Source organism: Cynocephalus volans, chromosome 1 (assembly GCF_027409185.1).
Source record: "Cynocephalus volans isolate mCynVol1 chromosome 1, mCynVol1.pri, whole genome shotgun sequence".
Classification (NCBI taxonomy): domain Eukaryota; kingdom Metazoa; phylum Chordata; class Mammalia; order Dermoptera; family Cynocephalidae; genus Cynocephalus; species Cynocephalus volans.
Genome location: NC_084460.1, coordinates 118,810,213 through 118,835,184, shown reverse-complemented (window position 1 = coordinate 118,835,184; position 24,972 = coordinate 118,810,213). Strand labels below are relative to the sequence as shown.

Here is a 24,972-nt window from a genome sequence, read left to right as displayed (position 1 = left end):
CAAAGTTATGTTATGTAACTACAGCACATTATCAAAACCACAAAATTAACATTAAGTAATACTGTTAACTGATCTGCAAGCTTTATTCGAATTTAGTCAGCTGTTCATTTTCTTATTCTGGACTAGGATTCAATTTAGGATTACATGTTGCATTAGTTGTCATGTCTCCTTAGTCTTAATTCTTTAATATGGGACAGTCCCTCAATCTGTTTTTGTCTTTCATAACCTTGATTGACACATTTGAAGAGTATTGGCCAGTTATTCTGTAGAGTGTCCCTCAATTTGGGTTTGTCTGTTGTTTCCTTGTGTTGAAATTTAGGTTATACATTTTTGACAGTTCCAAAAAAGTGATGTTGTGCCATATCATGAGGCATATGATATATGTCCATGTGTCTCATACTGTTGATGTTAACCTTGATCACCTGGTAATGTTTGCCATGTTTTTCCATTGAAAGTTACTATTTTTCCCTTTGTAATTTTTCGTATCTGACAGGAGATACTTTGAGACTATGTAAACATCTTTTTTTCATTGTACTTTTACCCTCAAATTTTAGCATCCATTGATGATTCTTGCCTGAGTCAGTTATTTCTGAGAGGGGTTGAATTCTAAGTTTTCTATTTCCATCATTCCTTCTATATTTATTAATTTGAAATTCTGTGTGAAGAAGAGCTATCCCTTTCATTTACCTCCCCTTTTATTTATTTAGTCAGTTTTTTATATCACTGTAAACTCTGATATTTTATTCTTGGATTATAATCCATTACTGTCATTATATTTGGTTGCTCAAAATTTTCTTGGCCATTGTGAGTCCCTTTAGGTTGGCTCTTGTGTCATTTTGACATGTTGTCATTATTTGTTGAGAACTGTATACTTTCTGGCACCCTGATGATACTCCAGGCTTGTCTTATGTTTCCTCTGTCCCAACTCTGGAAGCAGCAGCCATTTCTTTAAGTGAAGAATAATATTTAGAAACCAAGATCTGTGTGCTAGAGGTACTCATTGCTACTAAAATGGTGCTGCTTCTAGGCCCTCTGAGCAGACAGAGCTAGAAAATATGTATATGTACACTTCTATATCTATGGCTGTAGGTAAATTAAACACTGAGTTCATACTGATAACTTTTTTAAAAATTTTATTTATTTTTTAAGTGCCCTGTAATCTTTAATTTTTTTTTTTTTTTTTTGGCGGCTGGCTGGTGTTGGGATCTGAACTCTTGACCTTGATATTATAACACCATACTCTAACAAGCCAGCCCTGATTCCTCTGATTTCAGTCTGGCACCATGGATTTAATTCTCACTTTCTTTCTTTTGTTCTTTGTAGCTTCTTTCTCCAACAGTGAGAAACCTACTTCTGATTATTCACAAAATATCTACTTATTTGCTCATATTAGAATACTTACAAAGTAGTTTCAGAATTAACACAATTCTGTGAAAAATAAATTTGCCAACCAATGTACAGTATTTCTTTTCTTTTTTCTTTTTGTGGCTGGTTGGTACTGAGATCTAAACCTGTGACCTTGGTGTTATAAGGCTGTGCTACAATCAGCTGAGCCAACTGGCCAGCCCTGAGTATTTCTGTATAATTCCCTTGTCTTTAGATTTAGAGCATACAGCCAAAATACTGTTTTCCATTATTACTTTGGCTAAATCTTCTCTACTCTCTTCAGTGTGGTTATGTTATTCATTTGAAATACAGTTAGATTCATTTTTTATGGTTTGTATTTCATTTTGGGTTCTTCCTGCGTTCTGGTTGGTTTTAATTATTTGTATAAATTAACCATTCAAAACATTAATATGGTTCTAAAAAGTCAGAACTTTACAAAAAGCCATATTCAGAGAAGTACTATTCCCCTTCTTGTCTCTTCTGCCCCTTTCCAATTCCTCCATTCTTTTCACTCTGTTCCCACCTTGTTCCCATCATGTGGTGGCATATTATTGATATCCATTTGAACTTTGCTTTTTCACTTAATGATATATCCTGGAAATCGTTCCATGTTAGTTCATTGAGCTCATCCTTATTCTTTTACAGCTTCATTTATTGTGTGGATAAACATAAGATAATTCAGCCACTCCTGTGTATGGACATTCAGGTTGTTTCTGATATTTTGCTATTACAAACAATGTTACATTGAATAGCCTTGTACATATGTATTTTTGTGATTATTGCTGGTGTCTTCAGGGTAAATTCCTTAAAGTGGGGTTGTTGGATTAAAAAGTAGATTATTTCATAGTTTTATTAGATATGACCAAATTCCACTCCAAAAAGATTGTATCAGTTTTTTTTTTTTTTTTCTTTTTGTTTGAAAAGTTCTTTTATTTTATTTGTGGGGGTACAGTGTGTTCCAATAAATGCATATACTGCACAGTATTCAGTTAGGGTAGCTAGCATAGTTTTGTATCCATTTGTCCACCACTTCTCCTCCTCCACATTGTATCACTTTGTATTCCCACTAGCAAAGTGTGAAAAGACCTTTTTCTTCCACCAGCAGAATGTGTTGCCAATTTTTGCCAATTTTCTTATGAGTGAAGTTGAATATCTTTTCTCATGTTTCAGGGCCATTTAAAAATCTTTGTGAATTGTCTCTTATGTCTTTTTCCCATTTTCCACATCCGGTTTTTTGTCCTTTGTCCTTCAGTTTAAGAGTTCTTTACCTGGGGGCCGGCCCGTGGCTCACTTGGGAGAGTGTGGTGCTGACAACACCAAGTTAAGGGTTAAGATCCCCTTACTGGTAATCTTTTTAAAAAAAAAAAAAAAAAAGTTCTTTACATGTTAGGGATATTAGCCCTTTATAATATATGTTGTAAATATTTTCTTCTGGTTTATCAGTTGTCTTTTGACTTGGTTTATTTTATTTTATTTTTTATACTTCCAAGCTTTCTGTTGAGCTTTTCATTTCTGCTGTTTTAATTTTCAAGGCCCTTTTCTTGTTTTCAATTGTTTTTTTTTTAAAAAAAAATCCTTTTTTTTTTCTTCAGTGGATATAGTATTTTCTTTTACCTCTTTGAGGATAGTGTTAGATTTTTTCCTCCTCCTTTTTAAAAATTGTGGTGAAATATACATAACATAAAATTCACCAATTTAACCATTTTTATATGTATAGTTCAGTGGCCTTAAGTACATTCACACTGCTGTGCACCCGTCACCACCACCCACCTCCAGAACCTTGTCATCTTCCCCAACTGAAATTTTGTACCTATTAAGCAATAACTCCCTTTTCTCTCCCTCCCTGTTAGTTTTTCGAAGTTACTAATCTGTATTTAATTTTTGCTTTTATTTCTTTTGTTCTGCTTTTTATCCCTAGAGACCTGGTGATGCTTGGCCTCTAAAGAATGACCATGAAGAAGTTGCTTGGAAACTGAACACATGTGGGACTTGACAATTTTGGGATTTTCTGTGGGCCATGCCGGGCCATTTTGTAGGGAATACCTGTATCTTTATGGATTTTCTTGTGTACTAAGCAGGTTCTCCAGAGAAGAACCTTTCAGTCTTCTACTTGAATGGGTAAGATAGACTGCCAGGGTCCTGGGAGATGAATGGGAAAGAGTGTTGGGAGTCTCATATTCACTATATAATTCCATCTTCAAACTGTGCCTGAATCCCTCTGTCTGCAGACCTTACATTTTATCCGTTCTGAAGGATAAGCTTTCAATCTTGGGTAGAGGAGGGATGGTTACCTGCTATTGTGGAGTTAGGGAGAGATTGGGGTCTAATTGTTTGTTAAACTTTAGGATACACTCTAGAGTATTGTTCCAGGCCTTTTTTGTTGAGGCACTCCCAAATGTCACTGTCTGTTGGTCTTTTCTCTTTGAATGAAATCCCCCCTCTTCCCCCAGCCAGACTGTGTCTCTTCCTTGAGGGCAGAAAGGGTTGGGAAGGGAATTCACTGTGTAAATTCAATTGTCGTCCTAGTGTACCTCTGCCCTCAGTTGCACACGATGTGCCCAACTGTTCTGGTTCATTCTCCCCAGAAAATGCAAATGTTATCTGCCAGGGTAGAAGGGTTCTGGGGGTCTGACTGCTGCTTATTCAGACTTTCAACAAGTCATTCCTTTTTCAGCTCCACCCATACTCCTGATCTTCATTAAGTGTTTGTTACCTCCAATTTTGAGCCTTTCTGAGGTCCTGTAGCTTGCTGCTTCTTGGCCTCTCCTACTGCTGGCTTAGATTTCAGCTCTTTCAACTTGGTAATAAGTCTGTTATCACTCATTCATCTCTTGCCTCTTTCAAAAATCTTATCGCTCCTGTCTCCTCTTTCATTGTCTTTATGTTTAAGAGTTTTTGCCTTTTTAAAAATGACTTCTGTCATCTCAGTGGGATTTGGAGAGGGACTTTAGGTAAACATATCTTCAGTCCTCTATTTTTTCCCCAGAGAAAACTGATGCACAGAAAGGTAGTACAGCTTTTATTTTATTTTATTTTTTTTTGGTGGCTGATACAGGGATCGAACCCTGGACATTGGTATTATCAGTACCACACTCTAACTAACTGAGCTACCTGGTCAGCTATTCTGTAATACAGCTTTTCCTTAGTAGGTTGTTAGTAAATTAGAATATTGGTTTCTCATTTATAGTCTAGTATTTCTTCTAGTCTACCTGCAATGGTTGGTGCCTTTATTTCTAAGCCAAAGAGCCTCCAATAATATTAGATCATTGAAAGGAAATGCGCCAAAATGCCAGGTGATGTTCAAGCTTTATTAAAGGGAGAAAATCTGCTGGGCTGTGCTCAAAATGGAGGGCAGCACCAGGCTGGGGGTGGGAGAACTTATATAGACTGTAGGGAAGGCTGACATAATCAGGGAAGGGGTTTGGTGCTAGAGTGGAAGATAAGGCTGGCGGATGCAATCAGGTGGAAGATTGCACCCATGCAGAAGTAGAGGAGTTTCTATTTCTCAGAAACCGCGAGGTTTCTTGTAAGGAAAAGGCTGGCAGCTATTTTGTGCTTATTGTGTATAAAATGGCACTGGTCACATCCAAGATCCATCAATCATATTAAATCCTGGAGGAAAATCATGTTTGGTTTTGACTGTCATTCATTTCCATCTGCCATCTCTCAGTGTTTTCCTGAAATTCATGTGTGTATGCTTGTGTTGGTTCTTTTTCCTTATATTCACTTGAGAGCCAGAACCATAACTGGGTGAGAGCACCTGTTAGAGTCCTGTCCCTGCATATATATCCCTAAGAATATAGGGGAATAAACAAACTCAGTTTCTCTTACTATATTCTCACAACACACTTCTGACACCAGATGCCCCCACACATCATGCAAGCAATCAGTTCTGCAGCAGATTCTTCAGGTGACCAGCTGGGTGTCTTCTAATTCAACTTAGTTCTGACATTGTCTACCTGAAGATACATCAGATGCCACAGGTTGATGGCTCAGTCCCACAAGACTGCCTCCTACTTCCAATGCCAATTGTAAACCCCAGATTGTTTTACCTGTGCTTTGACAGACTATAGGTATAAATTGGGGTTCCCATGACTCCCTTCTTGGGTTTGATTGATTTTCTGGAGTAGCTCACAGAAGTCAGAGAAACACTTACCTATGCAAAGGAGGACAGAGCTTCTATGTCCTCTCTCTGGTGCCCCCCTCTAGGAACCTCTGTGTGTTTAGATATCTGAAAGCTCCCTGAACCCAGTCCTTTTGGGTTTTTATGGAAGCTTCATTACATAGGCGTGATTGATGACATCATTGGCCATTGCTGATCAGCTTAACCTTTAGCCCTCTCTCCTCCTCAGAGGCTGGGGGTTGGGGCTGAAAGTCCCCACCCTGTACTCATACTTTGTCTTTCTGGTGACCAGCTCCCTTCCTCAAGCTACCTAGGTGCTGCCAGCCATCAGTCAATTATTAGCATACAAAAAGACATTTGTTACTTTGGAGATTACATGGATTTTAAGAGTTGTATGCCAGGAAATGGGAAGACCAAATATTTGGCAAAAGAAGAACCTGAGATACTGATAGCACATGTATTTATTGAATATTTATTTACCTGTGGATAACTACAGAGTAAAAGTACCTGCCCTTTCTTTTAAAAATTTGCTGTACGAAACGAATTGTTTTGCTCTGGGCAAATTATAAATAAATGGATTGGAATCAGTCGTAAGTGGTATTTATTTCCTTCTCCCTTTCCCATCTTTCATTTTGTAAATAAGAACACAGAATTTGGGTGACTTCCTTAAAGTCACTTAATGAGAAGCAGAGCCAACACTTAGAAATTCTTTTTCTCTTTTGTCTCTGCCCTGTGCATTCTACCAGAAACTGGGAAATGATTCTTGAAACTTCTCTCAGGCAGGTGTACAGTAAATGAGATCTTGTTAGAGTACTCATTTCTTCCCTGAAAACCTTGATTAGGTAGAATTTCATTATGTCTGATAGTCTGAAGTGTATATGCTCTTTTTTCAGTTTTTTACCTTAATTGCTGCAAATATGTCTTCATGACCTTATTTTTAGATCAAAATGTAACTTTTCTTTCTCTTCTTTACAGCTGCATCCAGATATCATTATGCATCAGAAAAATGAAAAAACACAGGAAAATTCTATGGAGGAAAAAAATCCACTTAGCCTTTTCTGAGAAGTGGAATACTGGGTTTGGAGGCTTTAAGAAGTTTTATTTGCAGCAACACTTATGCATACTGAAAGCTAAGTTGGGAAGGCCAGTTAATAGGAATAGACATTTGAGGCATTTCCAGTGTAGAAAGAAGGCCCTTCAAATCCAGAAAACGTGGATACAGGATGAACATTTTTCTACTAAGACCAAGTCCAATGTGGCAACTCAAAACGTTAGTACTTTGTCCTCAAAAGTGAAAAGAAAGGACAGTAAACACTTTATTTCATCCTCAAGCACTCTCCTGAAACTCCAAGCAGAGAAGTTGCTGTCATCAGCAAAGAACTCTGACCATGAATACTGTGGGGAGACAAGTCTCTTGAAGGTGGTTGCTGACTTACCAGCAAATAGTGTTTTAGGTCAGGCCAGTGGTCAAAGACCTAGGACAGAGCCACAAGCTTCTGATTTTCCCATGAAGTTCAATGGGGAGAGCCAAAATCCAGGTGAGAGCAGCACGATTGTGGTCACCTTGAGCAACCATAAGAGAAAGCGCTTTTGTTACGGTTGCTACCAGGGTCTGGAGCACCACAGGAATGGGGGACCCATGAGTCGAAAAACGTTCCAACTTAACCAACATAGAAGGATAAAAGTGTCTCCTCTGATGATGTATGAGAAATTATCCATGATTAGATTTCGATACAGGATTCTCAGATCCCAGCACTTCAGAACAAAAAGCAAAATTTGCAAACTAAGAAAAGTCCAGCGAAGCTGGGTGCAGAAGGTCACTGGGGACCATCAAGAGACCCTTAGGAGGAACGGTGAGGGCGGCAGTTGCAGCCCATTCCCTTCCCCAGAACCTAAAGACCCTTCTTATCGGCATCAGCCGTACTTTCCGGAAATGGACAGCAATGCTGTGGTGAAGGGAAAGAACTCTCATGTGCCTGATGGCCACACTAAAGGAAGCCCTTTCTTGGGCAAAGAGCTTAGTTTAGATGAAGCATTCCCTGACCAACAGAATGGCAGTGCCACATATACCTGGGACCAGTCACCCTGTTCCTCTCCTAAGTGGGAGTGTACAGAGCTGATTCATGACATCCCCTTATCAGAACATCATTCTGGTAATGTATTCATCTCAGAAACCAAAAGAGAAATTGTGACTCTGGGTCAGGAAAATTGGACAAATGCTGTCACTGATGACAGAGTGAAACTGTCAGTGTCTGGAGGAGATAAATCTGTAAGTAGTATAGATGGGCCTGTGTCTGAAGAGACTGTTCAAAATGAGAACTCATACCAGATGGAGGAAAACGGATCTCTCAAGCAGAACATTCTCAGTTCTAAGTTGCTGGACCATCCTTACTGTAAAAGTCCACTGGAGGCTCCTCTGGTGTACAGTGGACTCAAACTAGAAAATCAAGTGGGAGGTGGGAAGAATAGTCAAAAAACATCTGCAGTGGATGATGAACAGCTGTCAGTTTGTCTTTCTGGTATGCACTCTTCCTTTATTCTCCCTCATCCTCCAACCCACACTTGCTGTTCATTATCCTTTCTAGAAGGTTCTGTGTTTTTCTTCTTACATGTGGATTTCCGTTTAAGCAGTTAGACATTCTTCTGGAAGACTTTTGTATTGCTGCATTATATTGGTGTTCTATAACTTATTTAACTAATCCTTGATTGATGGCCACTTGCATTGATTCCAGTTGTTTCTTCTGTAAAATAATGGTGCAATGAAATTATTTCTTTATACAATTTTATTTATATTTATACAGTTGTTTCTGTAAGTTAAGTTCTCAGTATTAGAATTGCTGGTGAAAGAATATTCACACTTAAAATTTTAAGAGAATTGTTAAATTACCATTCAAAAAGTTGAACCAGTTTATACTTAAGGTTTGCCAGTCTTATAGATCACAGAGTTTTGTTTTAATTTGTGCTTTTAGTTTTTAAGTTCGAATGGCCTTTTCTGTGTTTATTGGCTGTTTTTTGTTTGTGCATGGTTTTCGTTTGCCTGTTTTTCTATTGGATTGTTTCTGTTTTATTTATTTAATATATGAGAAGTTCCTATGTACCAGGCACTGGTTTCTAAGAATGTAGCAATGAACAAGACTTACTCATTCCTTCCTTCATGGACCTCATCGTCATTCTAGTTGTACACATGTTGTTTTAATTACTAACAATAAATGTCATAAGAATTATCCCTCCCAAAAGATAAAAGCTCTCAATATCCCAACATTGTTTATGATATTTTTGCTTAACATAAATTTTCAGTTCTTACATAGCAAAATTTATCTGTGTTTGACTTTCTGGCTTCTAGTTTTTACATCGTGCCTTAAAAAGCCTTCTCGTCAAAATCTTTCCCATGAAATAAATTGGTATGAACATTTTTGGAAGACAATAGGACATTATCAGTCTTTGGTCCATTCTCTATGGAATTTATCCTAGATAAAAAAAAAGAGTACAAATATGCTTGCATAGGGGCATTACTTGTATTATTGTACTAAAAAACTTGAAAACAACCAAAATGAATGTTTCTATTGAAGGATAAATTATGGAACATTCAGGCAATGGTATACTATGCAGCTGTTTAAGAATAAGTTAGATCTGTATTTTGATACTGAAAGATGTCTATATAATGTGAAAACAACAAGTCACAAATGGTATATCATTTTGTTACAAGATAAATATGCCCATATGTAGGATGAGTGTGTATATACACGTGCACATGCATTTGTATAGGACATCTGGACAGGTGTATCAAATTATTGTAAATGGCTTTTTCTGGGGAGTTAGGAGAGAGTTACTTCTTGGTAATTTAAACAATTTTGAACACTTTTTTTAACCATTAAGAATGTATAAGAAGTTCTTCCCCACAAAAAGGCACAAAGTACAGAGTCCTAGCAAATCTTTAGAAAACTGTATCTGTTGTTTATGCTATTCTAGAATAAAGACAGATTTCTCTAATAACTAGAAACAAATACAGATGACTACCATATGACCCAGCAGTTCTCCCTCTGGGTATGTATCCAAAGGAAATATGATAGTTCTATTTTTAATTATTTGAGGAACCTACATACTGTTTTCCATAATGGCTGTACTAGTTTACATTCTCACCAACAGTGTACAAGGGTTCCCTTTTCTCCACATCCTTGCCGATACAGTAGGCCCCACCTTATCCGTGGTTTTGCTTGTGAAAGTTCTAGTTACCTGCAGTCAACTGTGGTCTGAAAATATTAAATGGAAAATCCCAGAAATAACCCATGAGTTTCAAATTGCATGTTCTGAGTAGAGTGATGAAATCTTGCACTGTCCATCTCTGTCCAGCCCGGGATGTAAATCCCTTTGTCCAGTGTATCCATGATGCATACACCACCTGCCCATTGGTCACTTAGTATCCGTCTCGGTAATCAGATTAACTGTCATGGTATTGCAGTGCTTGTGTTCAAGTAACCCTTATTTTACTTAATAATGGCCCCAAAGCACAAGAGCAGTGATGGTGGCAATTCAGATAAGCCAAAGAGAAGCAGTAAAGGGATTTCTTCAAGTGAAAAGGTGACAGTTCTTGACTCAAGAAAAGAAAAAACATATGCTGAGATTGTTGTGATGTACAGTAAGAATGAATCTTCTCTCCATCAAATTGTGGACAAGGAAAAAAATTTGTGCTAGTTTTGCTGTTACACTACAAACTGCAAAAGTTACAGCTACAGTGCACGATGAGTGCTTAGTTAAGATGGAAAAGACCGTGAATTGGTGGGTGGAAGACATGAACAGAAAACGGGTTCCAATGGATGGCAGTCGGGTTTCAGGCATCCACCTGAAGTCTTGGAATGTATCTCTGGTGGATAAGGGGGGACTACTGTACTTGTTATCTTTTGTCTTTCTTTTTTTTTTTTTTTTTTTTAAAGATGACCGGTAAGGGGATTTTAACCCTTGACTTGGTGTGGTCAGCACCACGCTCACCCAGTGAGTGAACCGGCCATCCGTATATGGGATCCGAACCCGGGGCCTTGGTGTTATCAGCACCGCACTCTCCCGAGTGAGCCACGGGCCGGCCCATCTTTTGTCTTTCTGATAAAAGCCATTCTAACAGTTGTGAAATGATATTTCATTGTGGTTTTAATTTGCATTTCCCTGGTAAGCATTTTCCCCATACCTGTCAGCCATTTGTTTGTCTTTTGACAAGTGTCTCTTCAGGTCCTCAGCCTAATTTTTAATTGGGTAATTTTCTTGTTATTGAGTTGTTTGAGCAGGAGACCATTCTTATAATCTTATATTGGTAAGACACTGTTACATATGGTGGGAAACTCAGAAGCAATAAAAATATACCAAATTGACTCAATAAACTTTAAAATCATATATATGTATATAGCAGAAATCATAAATGAAAATTTAGAAGTTTAGTTATGCATGCCCTTTGACCCAGAAGTTTGAATTTTTTTAGCCAGTGTTTCCTAGGGAAATAATTGAACAAAGACAAATCAAGGATTTTATTTGTCATTGAATGGAAAAAAGCAGCTTCAGGAAGAGTTAGTATGCCACTTACATGTTTAAGAAATACATGTTCAAGGATATGAACGTTCAAAAGGAATTCTGGGGTGACTGCCACTTTATTTTAAAATGTTTATGGTCACGTACACATATTAGGAAAAAAAAACTTAAAAAGCTTGTTCTCACTTACAAAATAAATGTTTATAAAAAATGTTTTAACTCTATTTTCTTCTAGATTTTTTTTGGGGGGGGGGGGGACTGGCCAGTGTAGGCATCCGAACCCTTGACCTTGGTGTTACAACAGCGTACTCTAACCAACTGAGCTAACCAGCCAGCCTCTTCTAGACTTTTTTTTTTTTTTTTGTCTTTTTCGTGACCTGCACTCAGCCAGTGAGTGCACCGGCCATTCCTATATAGGATCTGAACTCGCGGCGGGATGGGAGCGTCGCCGCGAGCGCTGCACTCTCCCAAGTGCGCCACAGGCTCGGCCCCTCTTCTAGACTTTTAATGTGTTATTTTTAATTTAGTTCTTTGGAAAAAAGTAAAGATGGGTCCCTATCTCATTCTTTACACCAAAATGAATTCCACCTGTGAGTAAAAGATTTAGTTCTAATACTATTTATTGAGTAATTCATTCTTTTCCCTGTGGTTAAGAAGTGCCACCTGCCCTTGGGTCTCTTTCAGGACTTGGTCTCTTTCTATGCTAGCACTGTTTTGCTTTAATTATTGTAGTTAGTTTTGTAATTGACAGGACTGTGCCCTCTTTCTTTTCTCCTGCCCTTTATTTACCTCTCTTTGTTAATTAAAATTTTTTTTCTAGGAAGTTCTCAAATTTTTGTGCTGAGATGAATTTTGGATTGGAGTATAGTTTTTCTTGGTATTGCATTACATTTATAGATCAATTTAGGGAAAATTATATTCATTACAATATTGAGTTTCCTGTCTAAAAAAACAAAGAATTATTGACTTACTCCCCTTAGTAGTAGTTTGCAGCTTTTCATGTAGGTTTTGTACATTTCTTAAGTTTCTTAGATATTTTATACCTTCCTTATTGTTGGTGGGACCTTTCTGAGGTGTGTATTTTGTTGAGAACCAAGTGGTTGTATTTCTTATGTGCTCAACACAGTGAAACTCATTTCACATTCAGGGTGGGATATGACCCAGGTCAGTAGTCTCAAGGAAAAACTATCCAATGCAGTCAGTTTAACATGATGGGTAATTTAACTTCCAAAATAACACCTCAGATTTTATTTTTCATATTATTACTATTTATACTTGTAGGATACACTATAATTTGAACTCTAGTTTTTGTCTGTTATTTTTTCCTAACATTTTATCCTTTGTTTCTTGGGTAACATTGAAATTTAAGTATCTCTGGAGCAAAACAAATTGTGTATTCCAAATGCATTTTTCCTTTTTTAGTTAATTAGTTTAGTGAAAGTAAGTGGGTAAAGACTAATGGCATTAACTGTCATTTTATGAGATCTGTTTCTGGGTAATTCTTGGCCCACAGGTATTAAAAGGGAAAGGTGAAATGAAGAACCAAACTGTTTTGGTAGAGAAAAGATGATGGGTGTTTCTTGCTTTGGAGATGGCATAGCATAATAGCTGACAGCCTAGTTTCTATAGTCACGTGGCCTGGAATCTTAGTTCTTGCATATCCTAGTTAAATGTACTTGGGGAAGCTTCTTAACTTTCCTAACCTTTCAGTATCTCCTTTTGTAAAGTAGGGATAATATCTTTATAATAACTAACAAGGTATATCTTGTTAACTAATATCTTAATAACTAACAAGGTCATTATTAAGGATTAAATGAAATATGCTAGTGCTTGTCTTATAAATCTTATAATGAGTGCTCTTTAACTGTTTTTTTTTTTTTTTTTTGCTGTGGTCACAATGAGATAATGGTGTGTATGAGTGAGATATTATCACCTCGGGTTCTTGAAGATCTCGTAGGGCTTTTCTACTGCATAAGGAATCCATGTTTATCACCTAAAAGTGAAAATAAAAATACAGATAAAACCATATAACAACTTAATCTCCATAATACCACCTAGAAATAACATTTAACAAGAACAGCTCTTTCCCATGATACTGGTTTGGAATTGAGTCCCTATCTCATTGGTAGAGGAGACTGCTTTCTTATTTGAGGAGCCTCAATCAAGGTTGTGGGGCCTAAAGTTTAATATTTTTTGTTGTTAGGGCCATTATTTTTGTATAAAATTTGTTCCTTAAATGCAGTTTTTCAAATGTTGGGATTCCTTATCTTCTGTTGGGTCCATTACCCTGTAAACACAAGGGTAACTATAAGATATGGTACAGTAAACACCAGAGGCAAATATATGCTCTGTTCCCAATTTTGAAGCTCCAAATCTTTATTTCCTATACTGATTAAGTTGGAATGTGGGACTACCTTACTGTCTTCTATATTTGCCTAAAGCCTAGACCAGAACCAGGCATAAACAAATACCTCTTTTCCTGTTTACTCGACCCTGCTTTTGTCTTAAGCCTTTCAAATTTGGAGCCACTCTGGTAGAAAATTAATGAGAGGAAAAATGGATTTTTCACTCTTGTCTGCCCCTCCCCCTGTACAAAATAAAACACTTCATTCCTGGGACACTGTTGAGATCTTTCCTGTCCAGTCTTTTTTTTTTTTTTGGCATCTGGCCAGTATGGGGATCTGAACCCTTGACCTTCGTGTTATAACATCATTCTCTAACCAGCTCAGCTAACTGGCCAGCCTTTCCTGTATGTTTTGTATTGATGCATAGCAGAGGCCATTCCTGGAGTTACAAAAGTAGCTGGGCAAGATATGTGGCCAACAGCCCTCCTCGTTTTTCTCATTTGAACTCTGTAGACTTAACTGTCAGACTTGATGGTTAGCTAGGCTGTTGCTCTCCCATTCAGCATCAGTGAACAGCCTAAGTCATAAGTCGTGTTTGTACTTTTGTGAGCTTCTAAGCCTTGCCTCAGCTTGTTTGTACTTGCTTAGAAATAATGTCCTGGTTTTATTTCTTAGGACCTGTTTAGGTATGTTTCTTCAGTGGATCCTCCTGGAAGCCATTGCATGCATATACATATTACTTAAATTGATCTGAAGACTGTCCTATATAGTCTGGCCAAAAAGTCACCCTTTAAATTCTATTTCCCATCTTAAAATATGCCTCACTGTTATCCAGTAAAGCTCACCTCACAGGGTTATTCAGTGTCATGAGTATAATAATTGTCAAATTGTATGATATTTGTCCCTTGCTGATATAATACACTTTTATCAAATAATAGTGACGATCTCACCAATTAATTTTCTCTAATTGTGATTTTTTAAAAAAATTCCTTCACTTACCAAAAGGATAGACACATTTAACCAGGTTAAGCCCTTTAGTTTTCACTCCTTAGGAGATAGGAGTCTTCTCCAAGGATAAGCTATGGAAAAATTCCAGTCTTTAGTTTTTTAGCATGAGTAGCTTAAAATTACAATGTGAAATGATTTGTCACAGCATTTTTCTCTAGATTAGAAAGATAAGGGCCTAAAAAAAATTAACAACCTAAAGAACGATAAGGGCCTAATCTATTTTATTTTTTTTTAAAAAGACATAATTAAAAAAAATTTTTTTTAATTGTAATATAATACTATGTGGTAATATAGGTTAAGAATAAGTATTGGGTATAGGTTAAGTGTTGGGAGAGTGACTTTGTTGAAAATGGTTTGTTTATCCATCTTAACTTTTCTTCTTTTATTTAAGGCTTCCTAGATGAAGTTATGAAGAAGTATGGCAGTTTGGTCCCACTCAGTGAAAAAGACGTCCTTGGAAGATTAAAAGATGTGTTTAATGAAGACTTTTCTAATAGGTATGTCAATGTGCTACAGATAATCCCTTGAAAATAAAATTGTTGCTTATGTGACTTTTCTCTTGATTCAAGGGAAAAAGATACTTAGAAATAAATTGAATAAAATTCATGGGTTTTTTTACATTTTAAAATCTTTCTGTTTTAGAAAATCGTTTATCAATAGGGAAATAACAAACTATCGGGCCAGACATCAAAAATGCAACTTCCGCATCTTCTACAATAAGCACATGCTGGATATGGATGATCTGGTGACCCTGGATGGTCAGAACTGGCTAAATGACCAGGTTAGTGTACTGTAGTTTCTCAGCACAGTGGAAAAGTGACAAAGGATCTTGGTCAACAGAATATAATTATAACCTCTGGGTTGACAATTATCTTTTGGAATCAAAAATTCTTTGTTCCATTCTAAAGTGATTCATTCACTAACTCCAGGTTCCAAAATGTTTGATTACTGTTAGCAGTATCAATATGTTATTCATTCTGATTGGGATGTTCTGAATTGTGTAGGGTTAGTAAGCTGGTTTTATGTTGACTTTTTATAGGTCATTAATATGTATGGCGAGCTGATAATGGATGCAGTCCCAGACAAAGTAAGTGAAAATTTCCTCTTCAGGAGAGAGAGTCCTTATGTATTAAAAGGAGTAGTTTTTTGCATTTAAACTTTATGTAATTATTTGTTCCTTAGATTTTTAAAAAAGGGTTAGGTTTTGTGATCATGTTCTAGGGTTGAGCATATGTTTTATCAAATCACTTATGCATAAGAAAGTCATGGTGACAGTGTTTTCCTACTTATTTGTGTTTGTTATCTTGAAGGGGCTTTTTTTTTTTTTGATGGGGAGATGCACGAAAGGGACTGTTTAAGCTTTTAAATTTAACTTAAAGGCTTACTCTCTTTACAAATGTAAAATAGGGGTCTGGCTGGTTAGCGCAGTTGGTTAGAGCACCGTGTTGTATCAACAAGGTCAAAGGTTTGGATCCCTGTACCAGCCAGCTGCCAAAACAAAAAAAAATCGGTAAAAATAGAAATGTGAAATAGTGTTTTAGTCCGTTTTGTGTTGTTATAACAGAAATACCTGAGACTGGGTAATTTATAAAGGAAAGAGGTTTATTTGGCTTACGATTTTGGGACAGCTGCATCTGGCACAGGCCTCAGGCTGCTTCTACTCATGGCAGAAAGTGGCAGGCTGCTGGTGGGTAAGAGCAGATCACATGGCGAGAGGAAGCAAGAGAGAGAGAGAAGGTGCCAGGGTCTTTTTAAGGACCGAGGTCTCGTGGGAACTAATAGAGCAAGAACTCACTCATTAATCCCCCCTCCCCCAGGGAGAACATTAATCCATTCATGAGGGATCCGCCCCCATGACTCAGTTTCCAACACTGCCACATTGGAAATCAAATTTCCACATGAGTTTTGGAGGGGACAACACATCCAAACTCCATCAAATTGTATTCATCTTCACTTCTTTGATAAACTTTTGGTGCTCGGTTCAAATATAAACTCAACCCTCATAAACTCTAAATTCCCTTAAGAGCTTAGTTACATATTAAAACTATTTTTTCGTGATATTGACAACACCAGGGTCAAGGGTTTGGATACCTGTACTGGCAAGCCACCAAAAGAACCACTCTTTTAAAATTTAATTATTAATATTTCTTTCCGAGTACTCAAATGCCTGATGGGCAGCAAAACTTTTCAAGTACTTTTTAAAGCTTTTAGAAATCTAATAAATAGATAAATATAATGAATTCCACATTCCAGCACTGTTCACGGATATAGAGAAATGTTTTATAAGTTTCTACTTAAAAATCAAATCTATCATGCATTATAAATTGGAATCATGAAGTTAATCTGTCAGATTCTCTATTATGTCAGAAATCTTTTAATCACCAGAAAGTTTAAGTGTAAACACGTACAGATTATTTTTAGCATAAAAGTGTTAATTTCAAGGGTTTAATTTACTTTCATCATCTCTACATTTAATTCTAAACCTTCATGGGGTTAAAAGATCACTTACTAAGGCAGTGGTTCTCAAAGTGTGGTCTCCAGACCAGCATCATCAGCATCAGCATCACCTGGGAACTTACAAGAAATGCACATTCTGAGACCCCAACCCAGATCAAGTGAATCAGAAACTGGAGGTGGGGCCCAGCAGTCTGTTTTGTAACAATCCCTTCAGATGATTCTTACGTGCCCCATGTTTGAGAATCACTTCTCTAGAGACAGCTACTACAAGCTCTTTTTATCCATGTATTAAGCTGCATGTTTCTCAAAAGAATGTGTGTCAGAATCATCTAGGAGGTTTATAAAACCAGATTGCTTGGCCCTACCCTTGGGATTTCTGCTTTAGTATGTCTGGGGTGGGGCCTGAGAATTTGGATTTCTAAATTCTCAGGTGATGCTGATATTACTGATCTCGTGACCACAGCCTGAGAACCACAACATTAAGTGAACAGTTTTATCATTTCAAGTGAGTTAAAGTTACTGAGTGAACACTTTAAGACCACAGTACTTCTATCTCAAATGGGCTGATACCACTTATAAGCCAGAAATTTGAAGACAGGGATGCAGGACCTGACATCTGAATGGCCAGGGTATTTCTTTTGGTACTAGAAATGATCATGCTAAGGCCTTTTTATAGTTGTTATGACAACGGGAGTCTTCCAAATCCACGTCCTTCATGTAGGGTTAGTTTTGTAAATCATATCCTTTGAGTTCAAGGTAATCGTTACCTCATTTCTTCATAGCCTCTTTCAACTTTATCACCTGATTTGGAGAGATTTGTCAGGTTGCTTCTCTACTTGATTGGATTCAGGTAATCTATTTATTGCCCCATTCCAGTTCTGACTATAGACCACAGCTATAAGGTTATTCTAATGAAAATTTGGAACAGAATCTTCTGTAAACCATGTATTTTCTGTATTTTGGTCACTATTTTTAAGAAGAAAAATTTCCTCCCCTTTTTGTCTATATATTCAAGCATTTTTAAATTTTCATTTTCTTTTGAAGTCAAATCTGAGCACATCCTAATATAATCTCATTGCTTGTATTTGGTGTCTGTTCTAGGTTCACTTCTTCAACAGCTTTTTTCATAGACAGCTGGTAACCAAAGGATATAATGGAGTAAAAAGATGGACTAAAAAGGTATTCTCTTTATTTCTTTTTTATTCTAAATTTGAAATGCAGGTGATAAGGCACTTTGGGTGGAAGGATAAAAACTTTAATGCCAATGTGATATTAATTAGAAACAGACTTTTTAATGTGACAGTTTTCTTAATTGTTTCTTTTACATCTTATTATTTGAAAGATGAGATACTAGTAAAACTCTGAGTTTATTCAGTTGATTGGAATATGTTATAACTGAAAGAGCGCTGGGCTGGGAGTTAATGGTTCCAGCATTACTGTTAGCTTGCTGTGTAAACTTGGATAAGACACTTAACTCATCTGGCCCTTACCCTTTTTTTGGGTGGGAGGGTGCTGGTTGGTACAGGAATCCAAACCTTTGACCTTGGTGTTATCAGCACCACACTCTAACCAACTGAGGTAACTGGCCAGTCTCTTGTCTGGCTGTTAGATTGCTCTATTGCAAAAAAAATGATAAATCGGAGTAATCTCTGAGGTGGTTTTCAACCTCAGTTTATCTCTATATTTAGTGCTTATGCCAGAAACATTTTTTAAAAGCCCATTTATATTGTATTTTTGGTATTTTGACAAAATTACCCACAAGTTCAAATTCCAGAGTCATAGATCTTTACAGATACTGTAATTTTTTACTTTTTTATACTGGATGGATTGGAGAAATGAAGAGTGAGTCTGTCTTAAGTAGTTGTGGGTGGAAATAACTTTGTGTAAAGTACAAAAACCTGATTAAACATTGCTATGTAGGCAATCATCAATAGAGCCAGGATGAATGAAGTGTGGTTGAAGAGTACAAATCTGGAGAAATAGATATAACGTACTCAGGAATCAGACCTTAGTTCATATCTGAGTTTGGCCACTGACCTAGCTGTAGGACCTTTAACAAATTACTTAAATCCTCAAAACTTCAATTTCTCATCTTTAAAATATGAATATCCATATTATTCACTTTGTTGTGAGGATTAAACAAGGTTTTGCAAGTAAACCACTAAGCACAGGGCAAACACACAGTAAATTAGTAATCACTATTATATTATGACTTAAAATGTTACATGCCAAATGTGAATTTTAGTCCTTTGAGTTAGTAATCTAACTACTAGGAATTAGTCTAAGGTAACATCTTAAAAAGGAAAGTTCTATATGTACAAAAAAAGTTTGTTCATTAGATTGCTAATTTTAGTAGTGAGAAATTAACTTAAAATGTTAGGCAAATTGATACATCAGTATCATAGAGTAATATGTTGATGGTAAACCTTATGGTTTTGGTTGCTTTCTGATAGCAAATACATTCCAAACTGATGCAATACTGACAAAATCAGGAATGAGAGATGTTACCTGATTTTTTAATCTTTTACAAAGGGGAGTCAATAGATCATTTGTTTCTAGAATTGATAAGTTGAAAAACACAGATTAAATCACATTTCCTGTTAATCCTATTCCCTCAGTCACATGCTCTGGCGATATTGGCTTCCTTGCAACACACTTGTCTCAAGGTGTTTACACTTCCTGTTCCCCCTGCCTAGAATGTTCTTCCCTCAGATATATGTAAGACTGACTCCCTTATTTCATTAAGGCTCAAATGCTATCTCTTCTAAAGAGGCTATCCTTGACTGTACTATTTAAAATAGTACTCCCAGCATTTTCCCCTTATTTTACTTTATTTTCCTTCCTAGTATTTATCACTACCTGATTTACAGTCTCTCCTCTACTGGAGTGACTGTTGTATGAGAGACTTTGTTTTGTTTCAGTTAGTAATACTGGAGCAATGTTTGTTGAATGAATGAGCTACTGGTGAGAACTAAAAACAGACTATATGGCTTCCACATTACTGACGTTTTTCTGAGTTCTTAGCATTGTGGAATTCAAGGAATGTGAACTCAGGTATTAGGTAAGCCTTTGCCTTTCTTCTTGTTTCCATCTTATTTCCTCAGCAAATATTGATACTTTGTGATCCCAATAGAGTTAGCTTCATATTCCTCTATGTTTCCATTCTCATTTATATATACAATCGGCCCTCTGTAATTGAGGTTCTATATTTGTGAATTTGACCATGGAACAAAAATATTTGGGAAAAAAAATAATAAAATCAAAAAATACAGCATAACAACTATTTACATAGCAAAGTACTGGGTACAATGAGAGTGTATTGGGGGGGGGGGGTTGGTTAACCTGTTCTAGGAATAAGAATGTTTCTCAGAGGAAGTGATATTTGAATAGAGATACCAAGGATGAATACAAGTTAACTAGGTAAGTGGAAGGTCAAAGGTTCGGTTCCCCATACCAGCCAGCTGCAAAAAAAAGTTACTAGGTAAGTGGGGCATAGGGGTATGAGACGCATTGCAGACAGAAAGAGTAAATGATGAAAGACTTGAGTCTGGTAGAAGCATGGGAAAAGACTAGGGTAGCTGGAATGCAGTGAGCAAAGAAAGAGTGGCATGAGGTGAACCTGATCCAGAGATATAGGGCTTGAGGTCTCTGTTTTAGATTTCACCCTAAATTAATAGGAATCTATTGAAAGATTTTAGGTGACATTGTCTGATGGAGTTTGGATGTGTTGTCCCCTCCAAAACTCATGTGGAATTTTGATCCCCAATGTGGCAGTGTTGGAAAGTGATTGAATCGTGGGGGCGGATCCCTCTTGAATGGATTAATGCTCTCCCTGGGGGAGGGGGGGATAAATGAGTGAGTTCTCGCTCTATTAGTTCCCGCGAGAGCTTGTTGTTTAAAAGACCCTGGCACCTTCTCTCTTTCTCTCTTGCTTCCTCTCTCTTGCTTCCTCTCGCCATGTGATCTGCTTGTACCTGCCAGCTGCCTGCCACTTTTCCGCCATGAGTAGAAACAGCCTGAGGCCCGTGCCAGATGCAGTTGTCCCAGAATCGTAAGACAAATAAACCTCTTTTCTTTATAAATTACCCAGTTTCAGGTATTCTGTTATAGCAACACAAAATGGACTAAAACATTGTCCAATTTTTAATGTTTGCTCCAGCTGCACTGAAGAATATGGATGAGTGTGGGAACAAAGTTGATGTGGGGAGACCATTTCATATTGATGGTACTTTGCGCTAGAATGATAGCAGGAGAGTAGGAAGATGTGGACAAATATGAGTGTGATGTAGGAAGTAAAATTAACAGGATTTGGCAGTAGGTTGGTTATTGGGATGAAGGAGAGGAAGTGTGAACGATGACTTCCAAATATATGACTTGTACAACTGGGTGGGCTATGGTGAGGTTTATATTAGTAAAACTGAGGACAGCTAAGTAGTAGGAGATTGGTCAAATTAAAAATATGCATCCATATAATAGGATACCACTTAAGCAGGAAAAGTTTTGTACATAAGGAAAGATGATCATATACAGTAGGGGATGGGGAAAGGTTATAAGCAGCATGGACAGTCATCTTATTTGGGGGGGAAGAACATACACATGAAAAATCTGAATAATAATAACTAGAGTGAAGGAATAAAATCAGATATGAATAATTTCATTAAATAGAAATGAACTAAATATTTCCATCCTCTGGATCCTCTCAGATTGGATTAAGTAAAAAAAAAAAAAATCTAGCTATCTGTTGAATGTAAGAAATAAACATAAAATAGGGATGGCTGGTCAGCTCACTTGGTTGAGGTCAACACTGAGGTCAAGGGTTTGGAAACCCGTTCTGGCCAGCCACCAAAACAAAAAAATACCCTCATAAAATAATTTGAAAATAAAGTGACATTTAAAGAGGTACTACATGAATGCAAACCAAAAGAAAGAAGTATCAAAACAAAAAGAAGAAAAGGCAATATTTATAGCAGATGAGGTACAATTTAAGGTGAAAGACAAATTATATAATGATAAAAGTTCAATATGTGGAAGATACAACAATCATAAACCTTTTGCACCAAGGAACACAGTTGCAAAGTATATATAATACAGTTGTAAAAGAAATAAGGAAACCTTGATAAAATACAGTGATAGTGGAAGACCTCCATTGTAATTGGATAAATCTAGTAGAAAGAAAAATAAGTAATGTCATAAACAGAAATAATACAATCAATATATTTGATTTAATAGATATATACTTTATACCCCTCAAAAAGGTAATGTACATTTATTCCTGTTTCTAAGGAACATTTGTAAAAATTGATGTACTTGGCTACAAAGAAAATTATTGCAGACATTATTCTTTGATTAACAATTCAGTCAGAGTAAAAATAAACAATAAGAGATGGCTAAGAATCTTAATTTGGAAATTTCACAGACACACATTACTGGATATACCCGTTGATCTAAAAGGAAATAAAAAATGAAATTATATACATACTATTTAGAAAAGGATGTAAAGGGCAACTTACTAACTATCATGGAACATAATGAAGCCTGTTTTGAAGAAAAAGTTAATGGCCTAAAATACTATTATTATTAAAGAAAAAATATAATAATTACTCACCAAATTAGATTACAATAAGGTAAATTACAGAATGACCAGGGATTTGAATGCAGAAAAAAAGAAACAATAAAAATACTAACAGAACCCATAAGAGAACTTTAAAAAAAAAACATCTGGGTAAGGAATTCCATTCTGTGTACAATCTAAAACCCAGTTGCTATAAAGAAAATGATTTAACTCAATTACATTAAAAGAAGAATAATTCTGCATTAAAAATATGATGAGCAATGTAAAAAGACAAATAATAAAATGAGAAAAATATTTGCAATTCATATCACTATTAATTTCCTTAGTATATAAAAGACTTATAAAAATCAATAAGAAAAAGACTCCCAACCCAGTAGAAAAATGGGTGAGGGGATATGAATGAAAAGGTTATAGTAAAGAAAAACTCTTAAACATATGAAAAGATATTTAGCTTTACAATAAAGGGAAAAGCAAGTGAAAACTACACTGAAAGACAGATGTAATGAGTGAACCTTGATTGGATCCTGGATTGGGAGGGGAGCAATCATAAGAAATATTTTGGGGACTGTAGAGGAAATTTTATTATAGTCTATAATATGTTAGATCAGGAGTTGGCAAACTGTTTCTGAAAGAGCCAGATAGTAAATACTTCAGGTTTTGCGGGCCCTATGGTTCTGATTTATCTACTCAATTCTGCTGTTACAGCACAAAAGCAGCTATAGATAATATCTAAAGAATGGGTGTTGCTGTGTTTCAATAAAACTTTATTTACAAAAACAGGTTGTAGGCCAGATTTGGTAATCCATGCATTAGATGGTATTAGTTACTCAACGTTAAATAGCTTGTGTGTTCACATGATGTGATACATCTAAAATAGTTAGGAGTGAAGTGTCATAATTGATGTCTTCCTCAAAAAAAAACTGTGTGTATATGTGTGAGGGGAGGGGGTTAAGAAGAATTGGTTAATCTAAGTATACAATATATGGGTATTAATGGTACTATTTTGTCACATATCTTGAAGGTTTGAAATTTTTCATAAGAAAACGAAGAGAAATCGTACCATTTTTTTTTTACCACAACCCAGTGACATCATTAACTTTTTTATTATGGATAATTTCAAACATAAACAGAGCAGCATAGTGAATCCCCATGAATCTGTCATCCAACTTCAAGAATTAATATTCTGCCATTATTATTTTGTTTACCCCCACCCAGTCTTCACCCCCGCTCAATTATTTTTATCAGCTTTATTGAGGTGTACTTTATTTACAATAAACTGCATGCATTCAAAATGTACAATTTAGTGAGTTTTAACAGTTGAATATGCTCACGAAACTACCACCACCAACCAATATATAGTATAATTACATCATCTCCAAAAGGTTCCTCATAACTGAAAGAAAGTGAGCTGAAACGCTGGGTACTGTTCAAGCTTTATTAAAGGAAGAAAAATCTGCCAGGCTGCGCTCAAAATGGTGGGCAGCAGCTGCTAAAGGGAGTGTGTTCGCTTATATGGGTTGGTGGGCACGAAAAATGCAGGTGGTGGGGATGCCGGTGTGTAGGATAAGGCTGATGATTGGTGCTGGTGTGATGGGTAGGGCTGATGTAGTCAAAATGGGACGTACCTCCAGGCGGGAGTGGAAGTTTTCTTTGTCTAAGAAAACCACGAGGTAGGGTAAAGACTGGTGGCCATTTTGTATTCAATATAGTGCCAGTCCCGTCTAGGATGATGCAAGTTGAGTCCAAGGTGATGCGGCTGCGTTCAAGATGGCACCGGCCACATCCAGGATTGCACTAGTTGCATCCAAGATCTATCATTCCTGCCTTTAAAGTATAAGAAGAAGGGGAAAGGGGCGAAGGTCTTGTTCTTCTGAAGCTACTTCCTGTTGGAGATGGATGAAGATATGGAAAAAAAATAAAAGATTTATGTTGGCGGGTAAAACAATTAGGTGGTGGGGTATTGGTTTTGTGTGGGAAGGCTGTATTCCTCTGGGGAAGGGTTGTTGAGGGGCTGAGATCCTCCTCGCAGGAACAATTCGGAGACCTTTTTGGTTGGTGAATGTCTGCGAGTATTCCTGTAAGGAATTAGAGAAACACCAAAAGAGACAGGGGCCAAAAAGTAGGATGAGGCACAGTTCGGGGTCCTAGTAGGGGCATAAGCCAGGGTATCCAAGGGTTCAGTGACTGGGGCCACCCCCATGTTGTGTTTGTGTTTTGTAACCCTTTGAATCGGTGATCAATGCTTGCCTTTAAATGGTTTAAGTTGTTTTGGATCACCCCAGACTCATTTATGTTATAACAGCATTCCTCCCCCAAGAAGAGGCAGGTGCCTTCCTTCTCGGCTGTAAGGAAGTAAAGGGCCGGACCGTTCTGTAAAGTGACTGTCATGAGTGAGGTGACCTGTTGGTGGAGGGAGGAGATGCTATCTATGCTTAGTTCTTCTGAGAGTTTTTAATAGAATTGAGAGGCAGTAGCAAGGTCCACTATGCCAGTCCCAGTTTCAGGAAGGATCACTGCCCCAATTAGAAGGTATAATTAGTGCCGTACAGGAACAGGGGCACTTCCTG

General features: G+C 36.9%; 1 protein-coding gene across 6 annotated transcripts in view; it reads left to right on the top strand.

Moving 5' to 3' along the window:
- The window catches only part of SENP5 (SUMO specific peptidase 5), a 68,190-nt gene that overhangs the window by 16,902 nt on the left and 26,316 nt on the right, over positions 1-24,972 (top strand). The window contains exons 2-8 of one of the 6 annotated variants that reach the window (XM_063107211.1): positions 6,485-8,028; positions 14,768-14,873; positions 15,019-15,157; positions 15,416-15,463; positions 17,616-17,683; positions 17,935-18,012; positions 20,815-20,899. In XM_063107211.1, coding sequence (XP_062963281.1) covers positions 6,516-8,028; positions 14,768-14,873; positions 15,019-15,157; positions 15,416-15,463; positions 17,616-17,683; positions 17,935-17,974 — 1,914 coding nt within the window. In that variant the 5' untranslated portion in view covers positions 6,485-6,515 and the 3' untranslated portion in view covers positions 17,975-18,012; positions 20,815-20,899. Of the gene's footprint in view, positions 1-3,304; positions 3,505-6,484; positions 8,029-14,767; positions 14,874-15,018; positions 15,158-15,415; positions 15,464-17,615; positions 17,684-17,934; positions 18,013-20,814; positions 20,900-24,972 lie in introns of those variants that run through there. The other 5 variants (XM_063107209.1, XM_063107210.1, XM_063107215.1 and 2 more) reach the window with 5 other exon arrangements.